Source organism: Excalfactoria chinensis, chromosome 19, assembly GCF_039878825.1.
Source record: "Excalfactoria chinensis isolate bCotChi1 chromosome 19, bCotChi1.hap2, whole genome shotgun sequence".
Lineage (NCBI taxonomy): Eukaryota > Metazoa > Chordata > Aves > Galliformes > Phasianidae > Excalfactoria > Excalfactoria chinensis.
The window spans coordinates 5,444,826-5,464,426 of record NC_092843.1 but is presented as its reverse complement, the minus strand read 5'-3'; the positions used below and the strand labels follow the sequence as shown (position 1 = coordinate 5,464,426).

Here is a 19,601-nt window from a genome sequence, read left to right as displayed (position 1 = left end):
AAATAGGAGCTGCTGTTCTTCGTATTGCTGTGGTTATGTAACATCTGAACCAAGTAAAAAGATTACGAAGAATTCACTTTCAATTGATACTGTCTAATTTACTGTTAGGACAATTGCAACTGAATAGCCTGTCTCCTCAGCTACAGAAATCTGTAAACATAATTCCCAAGGTACCTGCAACACTGATCTGGCCATAGCAGCGTTCACCTTATCTGCAGATAGATCACCTTTGTTCTTAAAGACCCTTCAGGCTCACTGAGGCACCAATATGTAGCTTCTAGGTCTGTGTTCTAAAACAGAGCACTGATTTCACAGCATCACTGTGGTGCTCGTGACTTATAGCAGGCAGCAATCACATGTAAATAATATATTCCTTAAGCTTCAGGGATTAATTTCATTGATGAGAAAATCTGAATTTCTTTCTCACATGCTGAAGAGATTTTCACATGGGAGCATTCACTTCCTCCACATGGTTCAGCCAGCTCGTGTGCTTCCTTTAAACACATAACCTGAACCAGGCAGATGATGAAATCAAGCAAAGAATCAGGGCAGGAGGAAAAAACCGGAACATCTTGAAACTCAGGGTTAAAAAACAGGCTTAGCCAGTCCTGGAAGCAAAAGGGTAGGATAGGAAATACACTTGATGTGGAAATTATTGCTCAATGAAATCTTCAGGGCAAGAGGGAGTTCCCCCTTCCCCCCCCCACACACACACCTGTTCTGAAATGGGAGCTGCTGCTGTTGGTGTTGCTGGGTTTTCTTCTGGGTGACCTTGGTATTTAGGAAATGGAGCTTTCACTAATGGAAACCAGAGCAGTAGCCAAGACAAACAGGTCCAGAAATCCCTTCCAGAGTGGGGAGAGCACAGAGGAAATTACTCAGTTACAAACAGAAAACCCCTGAGAGGTCTGGAGCCCATGCTCCCTCTACACGCTATGTGCACTGGAGAAGCTGTGGTCCCCCTCACTCTTCCTGGCACCATACAGTGTTTCAGAGCAGACATCTACTCAAGCACATTGCTGTGGATAGAAATGTCTTTTCTTTTTAAGAAGGGCCATCCCATAAAGTGCTACAGCAAGAACCTCCATTTCTAATGGCATCATTTCATAGGCCCAAGGGTCTGGCTATCTAGACTGATTTGGAGTTGAGCAAAGACAATGGGACTTGTTGGCAAACAGCTGAATGGATAACGTTTCCAGCAGTCTGTGGTGGAAGGCATCTTACGAGAACCTCATATTGCTCAATTCTGGTCTTGGCACTGCATCTGCCCCATGCACAGTCTGAATGTCACCTTGTAATCCAAGCTCTGCTGTCACCAAACCTACAATCCTGAAGAGTAGAATTTCATAATCTGGGGACCACACAATACTATGTAACTTCGTTCTTTATATGCCAAATACTTTCTAATCTGGATCAAAATTGACTATCCTTGGCTGCTCCCCCAGCACCACTGGCTTTTGCTTATAAATCCAGCAGGCAGGAAATAATTTCCTTAGTCCATAAATTAGTTTTGGCTTTGAACGCACCAACCATTAATTTCTGTGTCTGCTCTATTTAGCGTGAAGCTTCATGAAATACGTCCCTGTAGCTCTCAACAAGATTGAGTTACTCTTGGATTTCCAGGGCAATTGCGGAAATGAGTAACAACGCAATGGAACGAAATGATGCCTAACATGGTGCCTTGCAATCTTTCCTCTCAGACATGCTGGAATTGCAGCATACTTCTCCACTGCCAGATGACACGTGTTCTGTAAACAAGAAAATACCATTTTCTATGGTAAGACTACAGGGAAAGCTGGAGAAATTTTTCCCATGGGGATAACTAAGACAATATATGTCTTCCAATCATGTTAACTTCAATTAATTAGCTGGATGTGCCTGTTAACTTACATTTTGATAAAGCTCTTCTAATACATTAAGATAATCCTATCAAGTCCATCATTACTGAAACAGACTCAGTTTACCTTTCAGGACAAGGCTTCTGTCTCAGGACAGCAGAGATGAGCACAGACTGGCATACAGATAGCAAGTCTGCAGTTTCAAAATGCTGGAAGTTGGACAAAGGCAATTTGGTGCTTGCTTTCTGTTGTTGGCAAACTAGGTCTGCTCTTTCCTGAAAGGTATTACAGCAGACATTTGAGACCATGCGATTACCTGTGACACTGAAAATAATGCAAGTTTACAGGGCAGTTCACTACCATTTCCATGAAGATGCTTCTGCTAGAATAATTTGTCCTCACTGCTACCAAGGGAACTGCTGAGGGGAATGCAATGGGCCCTGCGACAGCACTCTTCATTACTACAGCTACACCCTATAATACCAGCAGCACAGCAGGGCAAATACTGACAATTGGGCATGTTCCTTGCTTTCCAATTCCCCATACTTGATTTTTCAGCTCACGCTATGTTAGTGCCAGACTCCTGCTTCCCCAGCACAAACAGCTTGAGTTTAATTTCCTCTGAGGCAAAGATCTAACCCTCTCTAACCATCTGTAGAAAGTTCTGGTGTTCTCAGAGTTTCTACTGGGATTCTGGTGCACTTGTCCTAGTGCCCAAGAGAGTCACTAAAAGGCAATACAAATCCTGTTGTGTTAGGAGCTTTCAGATTAGATTAAAACCTATCTATTCACCAGACCAAAAGGCACAAAAGGACTGCAGGAAAACTGGATTTGTCACTGTGCACAGCAATGTATTTCATGGAAAATTAGCCACAGAATCAATAGAGAGTTGGATACGTGTTGCTGTTTTTTATGCTCAGGGGGCTTCCATGCTGCAGGAGCTGCAGCTTCTTGTTTTGTACACAGCTGAAACACTTTGAAGTTTTCTGTGATTTTGCTGCTCATCAGTGTGTGACAGTAACATGTGTGATCACAGCAAGGGTCAACAGGAAAGAACACAGCATGTTTTTCCATGTTTTGTTTTTGTTTCCCCTCCCTGTTTGGTGGAAAGAACTCTATTTGTAGGAACTCTGGTTTAACAACCTTCAATCCTGACCTTGCTAATCTTGCCTTCTAACACATGCCTGCTGATGTCCTTCAAATCTAAGCCTAAACCTATGCCTAAAGCCCAGGTAGGCCCTTTTTAGCAAGGAAACTTAGCAACACAGGGTAAAATGATTGTTTTAAAAAGACAAGAAACATTCAAGGAGTTGCTAAAACAAAACCTCTCCACTGTTTATTTCCAATTGAGAAACAAAGAAAGATCTCCAGCTAGGAGAGGCCTAGAACACCAGCTCAAAAGTGCTGCCTACGTGGTAAGAAGTTTCACATTACCAGGTTGATGTTGTTGGCTTCTATATGCTTCAGCACAAAGGAGGCGAGGAGTTGTGTGTCCCATTCAACAGAAGGATTGTCTGGAAGATCCCTAAAAAAAATGACAAGTGCAATTAGTCACCTCAACCCTGAAAAGTTTAATAAGAACCATGCCAGAAAACAGACTGAAATCAAGATACATTTATTGACCACATAAAACCACTAAACCTTACTTAGAGTCCTACAAGCTTATATACTAGGGGGGGGGGCTTCTGACCTCTATGGTAGATTTCCTGGCTGCTCTACTTCAAGCAGCACCTATTATGTCACATGATTCTTGTCCCAGTCAAATTTCTCTACACATAAAGAAATAACTATCAGATATTTATTTAAAAGCTCTTTTAAAACTCACTTTCCCAAAAGGCTTTCTAATCGTAACCTACTGGTAAATTACATATGAAAAATAACAAAAGTCTACTCTCGTTTACACAGGAATAAACCATTAACCTCAACCAAAGGACAACACAGTTGTAATTATATCGTGAGGGTTTGATAGTAGCTCATCTGTTTTTAATGCTTTGCATACTAACTCATCTATGACAGAATGCTCCACCTAGGTATTTCAGATTGCAGGCTCCTAGGGGCAGGGACCATGATCCAAATGCAAAACAAGAAAGCCAACAGAACTATTCCATATTTACACAACTGACAGCTGAATTTGACCTCTCAGTAATTACGCATGAATGATGCCAAGAAAACAATGCTTGCAAAGTTAAAAAGGTTATTTGTAACAATAGCAAAACATGCAGCTGCTGAATACCAATGATGACTGGTCCTTTTCTCAGACCTTTTCTGTCCTCTGATACTCTGATAATCGCTATGAGGTAGTTGAGCAGAAAAGCAGCTTCACAGTCTTCTCACAGACACACAGGTTTCAACTCTAACCAATCCAGCTGTGTACTGCTGAGAGCAGGGGAGCCACTTCCCTTCTGGTGCCTCACTGACTCCCAAGACAGAAGGATTGTAACATCTGCAGCAAAACAGGACAGTGTCTCCCTGGCTCATTTCCAGCCCTGGTCTTCATGAGAGAACTCCTGGCCACAAATCTTCCCACTGCTGTCAATAGCAGTGGTAGTAGAAGGAGGAGCCTGAAGCACAAACTGACCATTAGCATATTAATCATCCTTTTACATGGATGTTCAGCACAGGCCAAAATATCATGCTGTTAGAAACCACTCCAATAAGGAAAGGCATTTCCACAGTAATACATTCTAGTCACAGTCCCTGGGTTGATATTACTGACAACAGAAATTTTTGTTCGCCAGTCCCTCCTGTACAGACAGCACCTTTGCCTGACGTACACAAGGCATTCAATTTTCATCACAGAAGAGATTCTTCAGTCCATCCGGTGGTGGCCTCATCCACAGTTAACAAACCTGCAACTAATCTGCTCAAGACAAAAAACTTTCCCATCTTCCGTTCAAGGCTGCAATACCTTCAGGGCCACTTCAAGTCCCACCACAACGCAGCAAGCTTTGAGTGGAGTGCATTTTTAGAACATACTTCCAAATATCCCAAGAGCAAACGCACCGAGAGGAGTCTAAGACTAGGAGTGCCTCAGTTGATTGAATGGTACCTCTGAGGTTATGGCAAGGCTTAATCTGATAATATTGAAGTGGTAAATCAGTCTCTAATGGATTCTCTCCTGGTCACATAGAATGCAAATACCGTTGCCTATTTTGGACAGTGGATAAGTGGAGCTGTGGAGGAAGTCCCATTAAAGCAGGAGGAGTGCTCCAAAAGCAAGAGGTCAGAAAAAAATAGGGCTTGGCGTTTACGATGTCCAGGAGGCTCCTGGTGTCGTAGCTGTTGCTCTCTATTGGGCTGCCTCCAAAAAGGCTGCCGGGTAATGGAGCAGGTTTTAACTAGTTCAGACAGATAAAGATCATCCTCCTGCAATGGAAATGAACAGCTGGAGGCAAGGGTTTAAAATCCCTGGAAACAAAACAATCTGAAGGCATGAGCAAATTAACTCAGTGAACACCAAAGTGATTAAATGGGAATGTTCTGCAAGAAAAACAATCTGCTTCTACCCACTTGCTGCTGCTCATTCACTCCCAGTAAGAAAAAGAAACTTTTTCCCCTGCATAATGTCATTCATCAAGCACCGAAGTTAGAGAAGCCACTCCTGCAAAACCAGACATGCATACACACAAGCATATTTATAACTCACTAATTGCTGTGATGGCCCACTGAGACATCCTTAGTTCATTCAGCAAACGTGAAGAGTGACACACAATTTAAATGACACGTCCAAAGTGACCCAGAGAAGTCAGCAGTAGAACTGCCAACACATCAACCTAAATCACTTCAGGATTATTCTTCTTTATTTTTGCTAAGAGTTTAATACTTTGTAAAGTCAAATATTTGGGTGTTATTACGATAGTAGGAACCCTGCTGAAAGCATGAGCTCAACGGCTTTCTGCCTGTGCTCTGGAAATCAGTAACAAAGTTCAGCCCACATAAGGATGAATGTGACTAAGAAAACCAAATTCCTACACCCTATAGCAATGCACATGAGAGATGTTCTTACAGGAGGCCTCTGCATGGTAGAAGCATACAAAGTTTGAAAGCTGCTGTGCTTCACAAAAATTACCTACTCAGTACAAATCATCTTTCCTAATATTCTAAATCAGTGCTCACCGAATCTGACAGGTCCACTGACTCCCTGGACTATTCAGGTAAGTTGCATTAGGTTTTTTTGTTTGTTTTTAATTGTTACTATTAGGGCTTAGTATGAGAACATTCAGCATTCCAATAGTTCATTCCACACTGCCTTTCTTGCTAAGGCTGATAATGCCCCTGAGCTCAAGGTCAAAGCGCTGAGATAAAGGACTATGAAGGAGTGAAAACTAGCACATTCCCAGGAGCTGAATGGAGCTTGTCCCAGGAAGAACCATTCCCTGTGCTCTCTCCCCCCATCCTCTGCCTCAGAGAGCTCCTTGCTGCTGCTGTTAGTCACTGAAACAGACTGAGATATAAATCCTGCACCGGAGAGCACTCCCAGGTCACTGCTGGAGAGTACCATTGGGAGAAGTAAGGAGGTTCGGTCACTTGGCCTCATTTCCACCAACCAATGCAGCCTGGAAGTGATCTATACAGGCATTCCATGTGACTGACGGCAAGCACAGGTGGCCACCAGGGAAAAATGGAGAGATGCATAGAAGAGGCAACAAAATAATTGTTAGTGAAAGGAGATTTCCCTCCAGAAATGTTTTACCAGCTGTTTTCAGTGAAAATTGTGCTGTGCACTGTACAGGGATTTACAGCTGTGCCAAGTGATCTATAGACTGAAGGGAGAGGGAAACAGAATTATTCTGCCGTTGCAGCACAGAGCAGTGCTGGTTTCTGCTGATTTCAGCAGACCCAGTCACAGGAAACACTGTGCTTTTGAAAACAGATAGTCTACCTTTATCCACCCAAGGCAATGCCACCATCAGTAGTGGGAACCAGACAAGACCTCTGGTTTTCTTCCTCTCACCTCCTTTCTTAACTCTTTGCCAAACTAGGCCAGCAGAGTGGGTGCTGGTACCTGCAGTCCCTTTCCCAAAGGTCTGCATAGGAAGCACAATGCTCACATGGCTTGCTGTGCCTCCCTCTGCAAGTTAAAGCAACATTCAACCTTGAGCAGATCTTGCCCAGCAGACTTACAGCTGGCTGAATGAAAGCAATGTTAAAAATCTCTGCTCGATGCCAGCTCCTCTCCAGGCTGCCTCCTTTTGCCTGCTGTGGGCTGTGGAGCACAGCTCATCTTCTGCCTCAGCCTTGGCCATTAACACCCCGTGCATGTTGCCAATAATGCTGTCCCTGCCAGTAGCCTGGACAGTTTTGTTTGGTCATCTTTCTAGGAATCTTTAGGCTGAAGACAGCTACATTCCTGCCATTGGGAAGGTGTCTTTATAAACTTAAACACCTTCAAGATCTGTACTGCCAAGTGACACCTTTCTTATATGATATACTGCTCCACCCCGTCCAATTTTCCATTGCTTATCCTCCACAGGTCTTTTAGCAACAGCCAATGCATTTATAACATACAATCCTCTTTCAAAGTCTTCCATGGAATTCATCCTGTTTGTGAACTAAGCTCTTGTGACTACTCTGAAGGTTAAGCTAAACGAACAGTTAGTGTGACATCCACATGGCTTTGCAAAGACCAAAGGGGCTGTCCTGGAAGGGATACCTGCAGCCAGAGATCTGTCCCTCCTGTAAGCTGCTGAACTGGGCAATCTTCAGGCCCCTGGGTGCACTGTGAGGCAGTGCCTCCCACTGTGTGGCAGCTTTCTGGTGGGGTCTGGCAAACACCGTCTCTGCCTTGAGGTGAAGCCTCTGCAGGTGACCATGTAGAAGGAAGAATAGCAGCAGCAGCAGGATTCCTTCTGGAAGATGCCTAGTTGTCCACCATTAATACATTCTGAAGAAAAAGAAATCCTTCAAGGTACTTACACGATTCTCCATTTCACTACATACCAATGAAGTAAAGATGAAGGAGTTTTCCCATTTCTGACTGTTTTTCCATCCCGCAGCGTGATCTTAACCAATCCAAGGCTAGAGACCAGGAAACATTTTTGCATAGTTTCTTCTCCTTAGCCTTCCCCTCCCCAGTAAATGATTGTACATTAAGGCAGCACAAAGGCTGGGAGATGGATGGTGGATTACATAGGAAACAGGTAAACTGCTGTGCAATGGGTTCCCAGCTGAGAACAATGACCACCATGTGCTTGTTGGAACAAAGCATGCCCTCTGTGTAGACTTAACTGTATAAAATGAACATCCGGGCAATTGAAACTGGATCAAAAAGCAAAAGATCCCACAGAACAAAACTACGTGAGTGCACAATTGGTGAACAAGCCACGTGATGACTAGAGGCAATCAGTGACCTTTATATCATAGCATCAAAGTAATTAAAAAAAACATGAGTAAACAGAAATAATTTCATGCTCCATAAAGTAGAGCAGAGAATTTTTAGTTTTGAGATTATGCTACTGTAAGTTAAGTCATGCTAGACCCAGATCTTGAACAGAGCCTCTAAAGCCTTACACTAATAACTATTCATCAGTTTCTCCTCCTGTAATGAACAAAATCAGACAGGAGGGATATAGTGCTGTTTGGCTGCACGCAAATCTCTGATTCAAGTGAAAAGATCCCACTTAGACAAATGACCAGCATCTTAAAACATCCCGTTAAACAGAGAATAGATGCTGTGTGCTTGTTGGAATGCAACGATCTACCATTTAGGAGAGTGAGGGAATAAGGCAAGATGCTAACAATCACGGACTGCAACATTTAGAAATAAAACATGCTTCAAATATTAAAAACAAAGAAAGCAGAATGGACACATTCCTCTTCTCCTGTACTTAACTTCTGTAATGTGTAATGTTAGACCTATTTGATACACATTTCAAAGGTAAATTAAGAAAGTTTAGATGCCTAGAAGACAAGTTAAGTGCAGACCTCACTAATGTGAGGTTGAAGGCATGCACTGAGAGCAAGAACACAAAGACAGGCAGCACTCTGCTCAGCTTCCTCCCAGGCAAGATGTGTACTCCTGCAGCAGGCTGTATCTCTGCAGATGGCATTGCAAGCACCTCCATTACTCCCCAGCAGTCAATGGCAATTGGGTGGCTAGGGAACAAACTTTCTGACCTGGCCACAATCATGTGTTACTGTTTGAGAAATAAGAATCCTTTGGGTTTAAATCCAAAGGAATTATTAGAGAATACAGGACTGCTTCTTTGCAAGGTCTATCCAAATGTCCCTGTACTCAGTTTTTTTTTTTAATGAATTATTGATGATTTCTCAGCAGAGTTTAATGTCTATTCACAGAGATGACACAATTGCTTATCATAATTTGAAATCTGGTATTCATTTGACGTCTGTGCCTCAGTGCCCTGCTGATAAATTACAGCACAAAGCTCCGTAGGAACAAGTTCATATTCAACGCCTTTAATCAAAAACAATTGATGGTACCTTTCAAGAACAGAAATGCATAGAAACGACAGTGGCTAAAGCTAGTTTTAAAGAAGTAACTTTAAAAACCTAGTTTTCAGAGGGCATCAGGCCCAGCTGCATAAGGACAGGAAACAACATTCAACTCCACTAATTGTGAGTTAACTACTGATTTAGTCTCAGCTTTCCTATCTCCCACTTTTCAGTTCTGTGAAATGGAAATAATAATACTACATTCACACTTACCTAAGTTTGAGAACCTTCTAAGAGAAGTGCTATGGCCCAAAACATACAACAGGCTACAAAACAAGCTCCAAAATGCAGGTTTGGTGAATTGTTCTGCCCGGGGCACACAGGAACTCAGCAATACAAGGACAAGGCCTTCTGGAGCAGTTAGGACTTCCTTAGGGGCTGGTGCCAAACAGAGAACAAACTCCCAAATCAGATGTCATCACAAATTACTTTGCTTTCAGCTGCAAACAGCAGTAATACTCCTTGGAACATGTCCTTCCTAGCAGAAACACAGTGATACTTACAGTTTAATACTCCCTAGACACTCTAGTGCACATAAGAAACATGAGTTATTTGGGCCAAGTGTTATCCCAACAATGGAGACCCTGCTTGCCAAACCACATGATGGCAATTTTGGTGTATCACCTACTGCAAAGTGTCACAGCGCAATACTGCAGCTAAGAAACTCGCCTTCCTCAGGGTCATATGCTGGAGAATGAGAGTTCTGTCTGCAGCTCCTTGTCCGACCCCACACAGCAAATCATACACGTGGCAAACATGCACTTAGAAAGGAGCAAAGCTGTGGATGCAAACATATGACCTGCAAGAAGAGATCCAAGATTTGGAAATCTTGTGCAATTGTCACACACAGTGCATGACATTCATGTTCTAGCTGTGCTGCTTGAACGTGCTCAGGAACTTTGTAGTCATCATTACTGATTGACCAACTGCCCAAGGCGCTGAGCACCAAATAGCTCAGCTCTGAATTCAGCTGCCAGCAAAAGGAGAGGCCCCTAGATCAGTTGCTTCAACCTATGCTGAGAAGCCCCAGCTTCAGCTTAAGTAGAAATATGCAGTGGGTTATTTGCAAGAATAATGAGGTACATAGAGGCCAAACCCACACCATTTACAGCCCTTTTCCCCTGATAGCCGTGATGAGACCAGGATATACAACATGTACCTGAACTGAGTGGTGCCCACCTATCCCACATCAGGAGCATGTTTTCAGCCAGTCACTGCTGAACGTGGCTCCTGCACAACCTGCAGTTTGCAGTACTGCTGCTGAGCCTGCAGTATTTTGCCAAGTGCTGGGCAAGAAGCCTCCCTTTCATTTTATAGAAGCTGGACTTCTGCATGACCCATTGGGGGTCATTAGAGAGTTCACTGAAAACATCAGACAGAGGCCAGACTTAGTAGAGTCCAGAGAGCTGGGGCTGCCATGCTGAATTATGAGTCAGCGCTTCCTCCTCTGGCCCACTGAAATGTGGTTTGGGCAGCAGACAATGGCACAGTGTGAAACGCAGTCAGTTCCATTCACATCTTGGAGAGGCACGTAGATCATTAAAGTTCCTACCTAGTTTAGAAAAACATCCCAGAAAAGCAAGAATTCTCCAATGTTTTTCTGAACATCCACTGGTAAAGTGCATTTCTGGCACTTATCCCAGCTGACTGACAAATACCATCTCTCAGCATTATCTGCTAAACTCATCTGTACATTTCTAATAAAAGAAACACCTTCAGACACTCAACTGTCCAGCATCCCAGAGCACAACTGCCAGGGAAAGGCAGATATGAACCAAAGAGCTGCTTCTACACCCTCCTAATGTAAAAAGTTGGTGAAAGTTTGTTCATTGTGTTGGGTATGTTGTTGTTGTTGTTGTTGGGGAGGGGGCTGCGCGGAACGGAGTCAAGCGGGCTTCCGGGTTTTGTAAGCGCCCCTGCGGCTCCTGCACTTGCCGCCCCTGTTTCTGCGGCTTCTGTCTACCCGCCACGTGGCAACGAGTGGCGGGAAAGCATAGCGGCGGGGAACGGAGTGGCGGGAAGAATGGGACCAATCAACAAGAAGAGAAGAACCACTCGGAGCAATACTGCCCGGCAACAAGGGAGCGCAGGCGTGGAAGGCCAACACGGCAGCCAATCAGAATACAAGAGAGACTATAAAAGCTGGGGCCAGCAGGGGGAGGGTGCGCCACACGTGCGGAGCTGTGACTCCCGTGGTCGCCCAGCGCTGTTTTTGTTTGCGGTCGCTTACTCAAATCAATAAATTATTCATGATTTGAAAACGGATTTGGTCCAATTCATGACAATTTGGTGCCGTGACTCGGATGAAGGAGATTTGATCAGGGGTCCTTCTGGGGAGGCGCCCCGCTGATTTCAGCGGCCCCAGGAGTGGAAACTCCTGCTCAAGCCGTTCACCGACGAACCTAAAATAAGGACGCAAACAAAATAAAACCGGTAAACCCCTAGTAATCTTTGTGCACGAAGACCGAGCGAAGACCCACGGGGTGGGTAAGTATAGGCCGGTGATCCGTTCGGTTGGGGTTGGGTATCCCGGAGCACAACGACTGAGACGTCCAATTGTGGGCGGAGCGAGTGCGGACCCCTCGGTAGTGCGGTTCCCACATCCCGCGAGGGACTGGGCCACGACAAGGGGGAAGCGTTGTGAGTGTGTGTGAAGGTGCTCCGGAAGATGGGACAGAAGAAGAGTAAGCCTTCTGGTCCCATGGGTGGGGGAACTAGTGGTGTGGGTATAGGTATACCCCCTATTCCCCCAGACAGTCCATTAGGGCTAATGATTAAGAATTGGAATGATTCCCCTTCTAGGCGGGGAAAAAGTAAAGTCAAAATGATTTAGTGTGGGGCAATAAGCCCATAAAAGGGGAGAGTGTATTTTGGCCCTTTTTGGCTCCTCTGAGGACTGGGTAGTTCAGAGGAAAGTGAGTATGCCCACGTCTGGATACCTTATGCATTTGTACCCTCTAAAGAAAAAGGAGGGCGGAAGAAGAAGATAAGGGATTTAGAAGTCCCAGTGTCACCACCGCCCTACATACCCCCCACCCGAACCGACGGCCCCGTCTGCCAAGGAAGCGGGGGGGTTGGCGGGGAGGGTGTCGTCGCGCCGGGGTCCGGGAGCACCGACCCGCCCCCCTCGCTGCGGTCTTCCCCTCTTTCCTCTCCTCGCGCTCTCCCCGCGGCGCCGGTCCGTCGCCGGTCCGGTCCGCCTCCGGGTCCGGGCCGTCCGATCGGTGGCCGGGCGGCTCGAGTCCCGCGCGGGCGGGGCGGTCCGAGCCGCGCTTCTCCCGGCCGCAGTTGCCGGCGGGCGCCGGGTTACGGAGGGAAACCCCGGGTCCCGGGAGGAGGGCGAGGTGGTGGCGGCGGACGACGGGTGCGCCCCCGCGGGCGGACGCTCCCCCGAGGGTCGCCGGGGCCGGTTGCCGGGTTTCCCCTCGGCGCGCCGTCCCGGACGTCGGGCGACCGAGCGGGCGGGTGGAGGCACCTCGCGGGGCCCTCGTGTCGTTTCCCTCAGCCCAGGGCCAGGTACCGAGTGTCCGCGGAACAGGGCGGAGGTTTACAAAATAAGTAAAAAAGAAAAAAAGGAGGATGGCGAATACAGGCTGGTACATGATTTAAGGGAAATCAATAAGAGAACTGTAACCAGGTTTTCCGTAGTGCCAAATCCTCATACCCTATTAAGCCAATTGCACCCAGATGACCGGTTGTATAGTGTAATAGATTTAAAGGATGCATTTGGGGCATGCCCCTTAGACAAGGACAACACGGATTATTTTGCTTTCGAATGGGAAGACCCCGATACTCATAGGAAGCAACAGCTAAGATGGATGGTCCTTCCCCAGGGATTTATAGAATCCCCAAATTTATTTGGTCAGGCCTTGGAACAAATTTTACAGGATTATAATAGAACACCGGGAACAACAATGTTACAGTATGTGGATGATTTGTTAATAGCACGGACAGATGAAGATAGCGTGAGGCAGGCTAGTGTACAGTTGTTAAATTTCCTTAGTTTACAAGGGTTAAGGGTTTCTAGATCAAAACTGCAGTTTGTGGAGGAAGAGGTGAAGTATTTGGGTCATTTGCTGAGCAAAGAGACAAAAAACTGGACCCAGAGAGAGTCGAGGGGATCTTGGCCCTAAAAGCCCCAACAACAAAAAGGCAGGTATGACAGTTGTTGGGATTAATAGGATATTGTCGACAATGGATAGAGGATTACAGTGGAAAAGTTAAATTTCTTTATAGTAAATTAAACAAAGATGGGTTACTTAAATGGACAGAAACAGATGAAGGACAATTAAATAAATTAAAGAAGGAACTTGTGCACCCTCCAGTCCTGAGCTTCCTGGAGTTAAAGAAACCATTTCTTTCTGTTTGTAAACAGTGTGGAGGGGACAGCTTATGGGGTGCTTGCCCAGGATTGGGCAGGAGGCAAAAAGCCTGTGGCTTACCTATCTAAATTATTAGATCATGTTAGCCGGGGCTGGCCTAGTTGCCTGCAAAAGTAGTAGTAGCTGCTGCTCTCTTGCTAGAGGAAGCACAAAAGATAACCTTTGGAGGGGAAATTAATCTCCCCCTATAATATACATGGAGTGTTGCAAGTGTCACGTGGGCGGTTCCAGCAGTCAGCATGGTCACTACACAGGATGTTTCACGTTCCAGTTGTTGCACGTGATGTTGTACAGAATTGCCCAGGTTGCCATTCGGCTAACACGTTTCCTGCAGGGGTGAACCCCAGATGCTTCACATTTCAGTTGTTGTTGCATAGGTTTGAGACCAAATAAGGTTCGGCAGATGGATGCTACGGGTTTCCCAGAGTTTGGGTGTTTCCATCACTTGCATGTCACAATTGACACATGTAGTGGTTTTCTCTGGGCTGTGGCACAATCTGGACAGACTGCCATGCAGTGCATAAGAGTGTTGCACATGGCTGTCGCTGTCATGGGTGCACCTCAGGAGTTAAAGACTGAAAATGGCCCAGGATATAGAAGTGCACGTTTTGGACACTGGTGTACAGCTTGGGGCATTAAGCATACCTTCAGCATTCCTGGCAACAGCACTAACAAATCTATTGTGGAGCGTGTGCATCAGACCTTGAAGGGGTGTCTTCGTGCGCTTAAAGAGGGGGGAGGGCTAGAGGGGCTTGAGCTGTGCCCAGACGCTCTCCTCCTGTGTGCACTGTTTAGTTTAAAGCATCTGGAGAATCGGATGGGAGACCATCAGCTGACTGAACAGACTCCAATAGGTCAGGTCCTGATCAGACCTGACGGAGGGTCATGGCTCCCAGACCCTATGCCACTCCTCGTCATGGGCAGAGGATACGCCTGTGTCGGGACCCCAAGTGGGCCCCGCTGGCTGCCGGCACGTTGGGTTAAGCCGGCACCAAACGATGAGCCATCCTACACACCGTGAGGATCCGAACATTTCAGCACCGGTTTTGGTCAACGTCTCCTTGGTTAATGTCTCCAGTGCAGCCAGTGATTTGACGTCAACTGGCCAGCAGCTTGCTGGTAACAGCACATGAGGCAGCGTTGCTCCCAATGTGCCTGAAGGTATGAACTGGGAATCTAGTCTTCATGCCGGACTGATAGTTTGTGAGTGGAGGAGACCTTGTTCCTAAATAATCCCCAAGCAGTGGACATTTGGAACGATTCTGCACAACCAATAAGTTTTTGTCTTGTTATTTGGTTATGGAGTGTGATATTTGTAATGCACACTGGACTGAACTGGAATGCCACGAACAAAAAGCTGACAAATGGGTCACAGATGCAAGATTGTTAAAGTATGAGGGAATTCTGATTTCCTCCCCAAAACTGACCCTAGAAACAACTTCAGTGCAGACCCCAGCTCAGTTTCTCTATGGTGAACCCAGCGAGCCCCTAGAACATGATTGCCTTAGGAGTATAGAGGAGCAAATAAAACTGAGACCCGATCTAGATGACATGGAATTACCTACAGGGGAAAAGATATACATAGATGGTTCATCTAGAGTAGTTGAAGGAAAGAGAAAGTCAGGCTATGCATTGGTAAGTGGAAAAACATTTGAAGTGATAGAATCAGGACTATTAAGCCCGAGCTGGTCTGCTCAAGCTTGTGAATTGTATGCCCTGTTGCAAGCCTTAAAACTATTAAAGGGCAAGAGTGGTACAATATATATAGATTCTAAATATGCGTATGGGATAGTACACACTTTTGGGAAAATATGGGAGGAAAGAGGACTTATAAACTCACAGGGAAGGGGGTTAATTCATCAGGAATTGATCCTTAAAGTTTTGAAAGCTATTAGAGAACCAAGAGAGATTGCAGTAGTACATGTAAAAGGTCACCAGCGAGGACTGGATCCGCAAATTAGAGGAAATAATCTAGCTGACTAGGAGGCCAAAAGGGCCTCTCTTATGTGTATATATAAGGTAACCGAGAGGGAGGATTGCCCGGCCATGTTTGCAGAAGGTGGACAGAATCCCCTTCCCCTGCTTTGTTTCACGTCTGTGGAAAAAGAAATGATACAAATGGGGATTCGGGAAAATGAAACGGGGAAATGGATACTACCTGATGGACGAGAGGTTTTACCAAAGTCAGTAGCTACAAAGGTGCTACGGAGGTTCCATGAACAAACACATTGGGGTACTCAGGCCTTAGTGGACCAGTTTGCTAATAATTATATGTGTATAGGGGTATATAATGTAGCAAAGGGGATTGTCAATGGATGTATGACCTGCCGGAGGGTAAATGTGAAAAATATGAGGAAAAAGGATCCCAGGAGGGCGAGAATTGGCATATCGACCCTTTGCAAGGATCCAGCTGGACTTTACTGAACTCCCCAAAACCGGGAGATATAAATGAGTGATGGTGCTTAGGAGTTCTCGCAGTAATCACGTTTTGTGTGGCAGCACAACACTGCTCACATCAACCTTTCCGGTGGAGTCTAATTAGGCTTAAGGAATATATCACATGATTTTTGTATACAGGTGATAATTATACCAAGGATTCAATACCACCCTGAGGATTTAGGAGCTGCAGGAGCTGGTACAGGATTCACAGCTCTGCGCATTGCTGTAGATGAGGACTTGGCTAAAATTGAACAGTCCATCTCAGCGTTAGAAAAATCAATAAGGTCCCTTTCAGAAGTAGTTCTTCAAAATCGAAGGGCATTGGATCTGGTTTTTCTGAAAAAAGGGGACTGTGTGCAGCCCTCCGGGAGGAATGCTGCATGTATGCAGACCATACTGGGGTGGTAAGAGACACAATGACCAAATTGAGGGAAGGATTGGAAAAACGTAAAAAAGAAAATGAGGCTCACCAAAGTTGGTATGAATCCTGGTTTAATTACTCACCTTGGCTCACCACATTATTATCTCTGTTGTTGTTAATTATGGTGTTAACCTTTGGACAATGTATTTTCAATTGGGTAACCACGATAGTAAAGAACCGATCAGAAGCTGCTCATTTAATGTTAGTAGGAGCTAAATATGAGACCATAGAACAAGATGATGAAGATAACGAGATCTATGCATTAAGCCGGCAGGCACTCCAAAGATTCAATGAACAAAATAAGTTAGTTTAAAGAAAAAGGAGGGATTGTAAAAAGTTGGTGAAAGTTTGTTCATTGTGTTGGGTATGTTGTTGTTGTTGTTGTTGGGGAGGGGGCTGCGCGGAACGGAGTCAAGCGGGCTTCCGGGTTTTGTAAGCGCCCCTGCGGCTCCTGCACTTGCCGCCCCTGTTTCTGCGGCTTCTGTCTACCCGCCACGTGGCAACGAGTGGCGGGAAAGCATAGCGGCGGGGAACGGAGTGGCGGGAAGAATGGGACCAATCAACAAGAAGAGAAGAACCACTCGGAGCAATACTGCCCGGCAACAAGGGAGCGCAGGCGTGGAAGGCCAACACGGCAGCCAATCAGAATACAAGAGAGACTATAAAAGCTGGGGCCAGCAGGGGGAGGGTGCGCCACACGTGCGGAGCTGTGACTCCCGTGGTCGCCCAGCGCTGTTTTTGTTTGCGGTCGCTTACTCAAATCAATAAATTATTCATGATTTGAAAACGGATTTGGTCCAATTCATGACACTAAGAACAAATTGATGGGTGATGGTGTGATGGAAACAGCAGAAAGCTACAACAGTACCCATGGAGCAGTCAGTAGCTTTTGGCAGTTTCGCTCCATGTTCCCAGAGCCATCTGTTCTTGTCTGTATCTGCTCCCAGATGGGAGATAAACTGATCTGAAACCAAACGAGGATGGACTCATCCCAACACTCAGCTCCTCGGACCCACTGATTTACCACTTCAGCATGTCTGTGTCCACTGCTATTTCTGACAATAACAGAGAAGAACACAGCACATTTTCCTCAAATCATCTCCTGTACTATAATAATGAGCATTGCAAGGCCTGTATAGAATCACTATTTAGCTCTAGAATAGCTCATAGCAGTGCTCACGTCCTCATCATTAATACTACGTCCTTGCCATAGTGCCTTGGAATTAATTTGGAGCCTGACAGTCTAAGATGTCCTGATTGGGAACAAAAGGCCCAGCAACCCTACAATTCAAACTTATGTTTTACATCTGAAATATGAACCACCAGCAACAGGAGGACTCTGAGGAGCAGACCACAGGACTTCACTCTTCCCTTCCTCATTTCTTTTGTTTTGCAAACTGCTTTGAAAGAAGAACAGAGCAGCATGGCACAGCTTGGGGCAGGGAGCGTTAACCCACACACTGAGTAGCCAACTCCTACCATCAAGAAGCTGCCTGCACAAACCCAGGCACTGCTGGTTCAAGGGCAGAGCCCCAGTTTCAGAACGCTGGGCAGGAGGGCCCATTCTCCTGGCAGAGCTGCAGGAAGCAGACAGGCGGAGTGGGGCTGCAGTGTGTTCTTCCAAGCCTGGATTTAACTACGGCACTGGCACATGAAGCTCCTGACACACATCACATCGTGCCCAGTGGAAAGGATACAAAGCCAAGGGGAGGAACAGAAAATCTCCCTGCAGCAAAATCCTTCAGAGGCAAATGGCTGAAACACCCCAACATGTAGGTGCCACTTCATCACAACATTAATAGTGAATCTGTTTGCTCTTGTGTTGTACAGCCAAGAACTGCAGTCTTGATCCTGCCTCAGGTAAGTCAAACAGAGCATTGATGTTGGCTTAATGGCACAGGCTGGACTCTTTTAAACAAGGAAGGCTGGAAGTATAACTACCTTTACTGAAGGTATGAGCCTTGATCTAGTCCATGTAACAAGCAAAGCAGTCAGAAACCACCAGAGAAAGCCTGCAGCCAAACCAGTCCCTCAGTCACTTCAGTTAATCATCTAGGAACGCAAATGTAGAATAGTTGCTTTATGGACATTTATTTCTCAAGCCAAAACTCATGTAACTGCAACTTCAGCAGAGATCTCAATGGGACGATGGCCTGATTCCAAATGCAGCTTCCCATGTCACAACATGTCAGCTTCTCAATACCAATCCCACCCAAAAAGAGGCTTCCCGAATCCCCAGCCTCCCACAGCAACCATCTCCTGCAATCCCTCTGACCTAAGCAATGATAATGGAGCATTTTTTATTGAAATCCTGGTGTAATCACGCTATATAACACTGAGGATGCTTGGAGCTGCATCGTTAGGTGCTAATTTCGTTACAGCCATCCATTCACTTCCTTTTATAAGACAGTTTGTACCTAGAAGTTAAACATTGCTCTAATTGTGAGCCGGAGCCCACAAACTTTACCGACATGCAAAGTTTCGACTCATGCAAACTGCAGGCACTGTCTTGTCAGCCCCACTCATGTGCATGCCCCAGTTAAACCATTACATGAGCCAGTCCCTTCTCTTTCCCTGGAATCGCTGAATACCCGCAGCCAGGCCAGAAACTATGCTCGGAACTCAATTTGCAGCAGCTAAGTGGGACTCGGCAACAATGAACAAAACCAGCACAATGCGATGACCTTTATCTTTTGGCCTTCCTCTCCTCCTCGCTCGGACTTAACGCGAGCGTTACGCAACGGCTTCGCTATAGCAACGGCTCCGTGACCGGCAGTAACCCCGGCGGTACCGCACGCCGCCGTGCAGCCGCTGAACTTTGGCCCAGTCGCGGGTACGAGCCTCCCACCCGCCTGGCACCGCGCTCCGGCCTGTTTACGCTGCTCGCAAGTGGGAGGTTCCTGGCAGCCTCCCCACAGCCAGCAGGATTTCTAGGACCAGGCCAACATTGCCAAAGGCCTGAAATGATTAACTCTTGGGAGCTCGGCTTTTGTGATCCAGCGGTGCCTGCAAAGGGCCCGGAGAAAGGAAGCTGCCCAGCGGGAGCCGTGCTTCCCCCACAAAGACGCT

The 19,601-nt window shown here is 46.0% G+C and overlaps 1 protein-coding gene across 3 annotated transcripts in view; it reads right to left on the bottom strand.

Annotated features, from left to right (window-relative positions):
• The window catches only part of PIGL (phosphatidylinositol glycan anchor biosynthesis class L), a 72,149-nt gene that overhangs the window by 26,391 nt on the left and 26,157 nt on the right, over positions 1 to 19,601 (bottom strand). For all 3 annotated transcript variants that reach the window (XM_072353202.1, XM_072353200.1, XM_072353203.1), the window contains exon 3: positions 3,273 to 3,363. In XM_072353202.1, the coding sequence (XP_072209303.1) occupies positions 3,273 to 3,363 (91 nt within the window). The remainder of the gene's footprint in view (positions 1 to 3,272; positions 3,364 to 19,601) is intronic.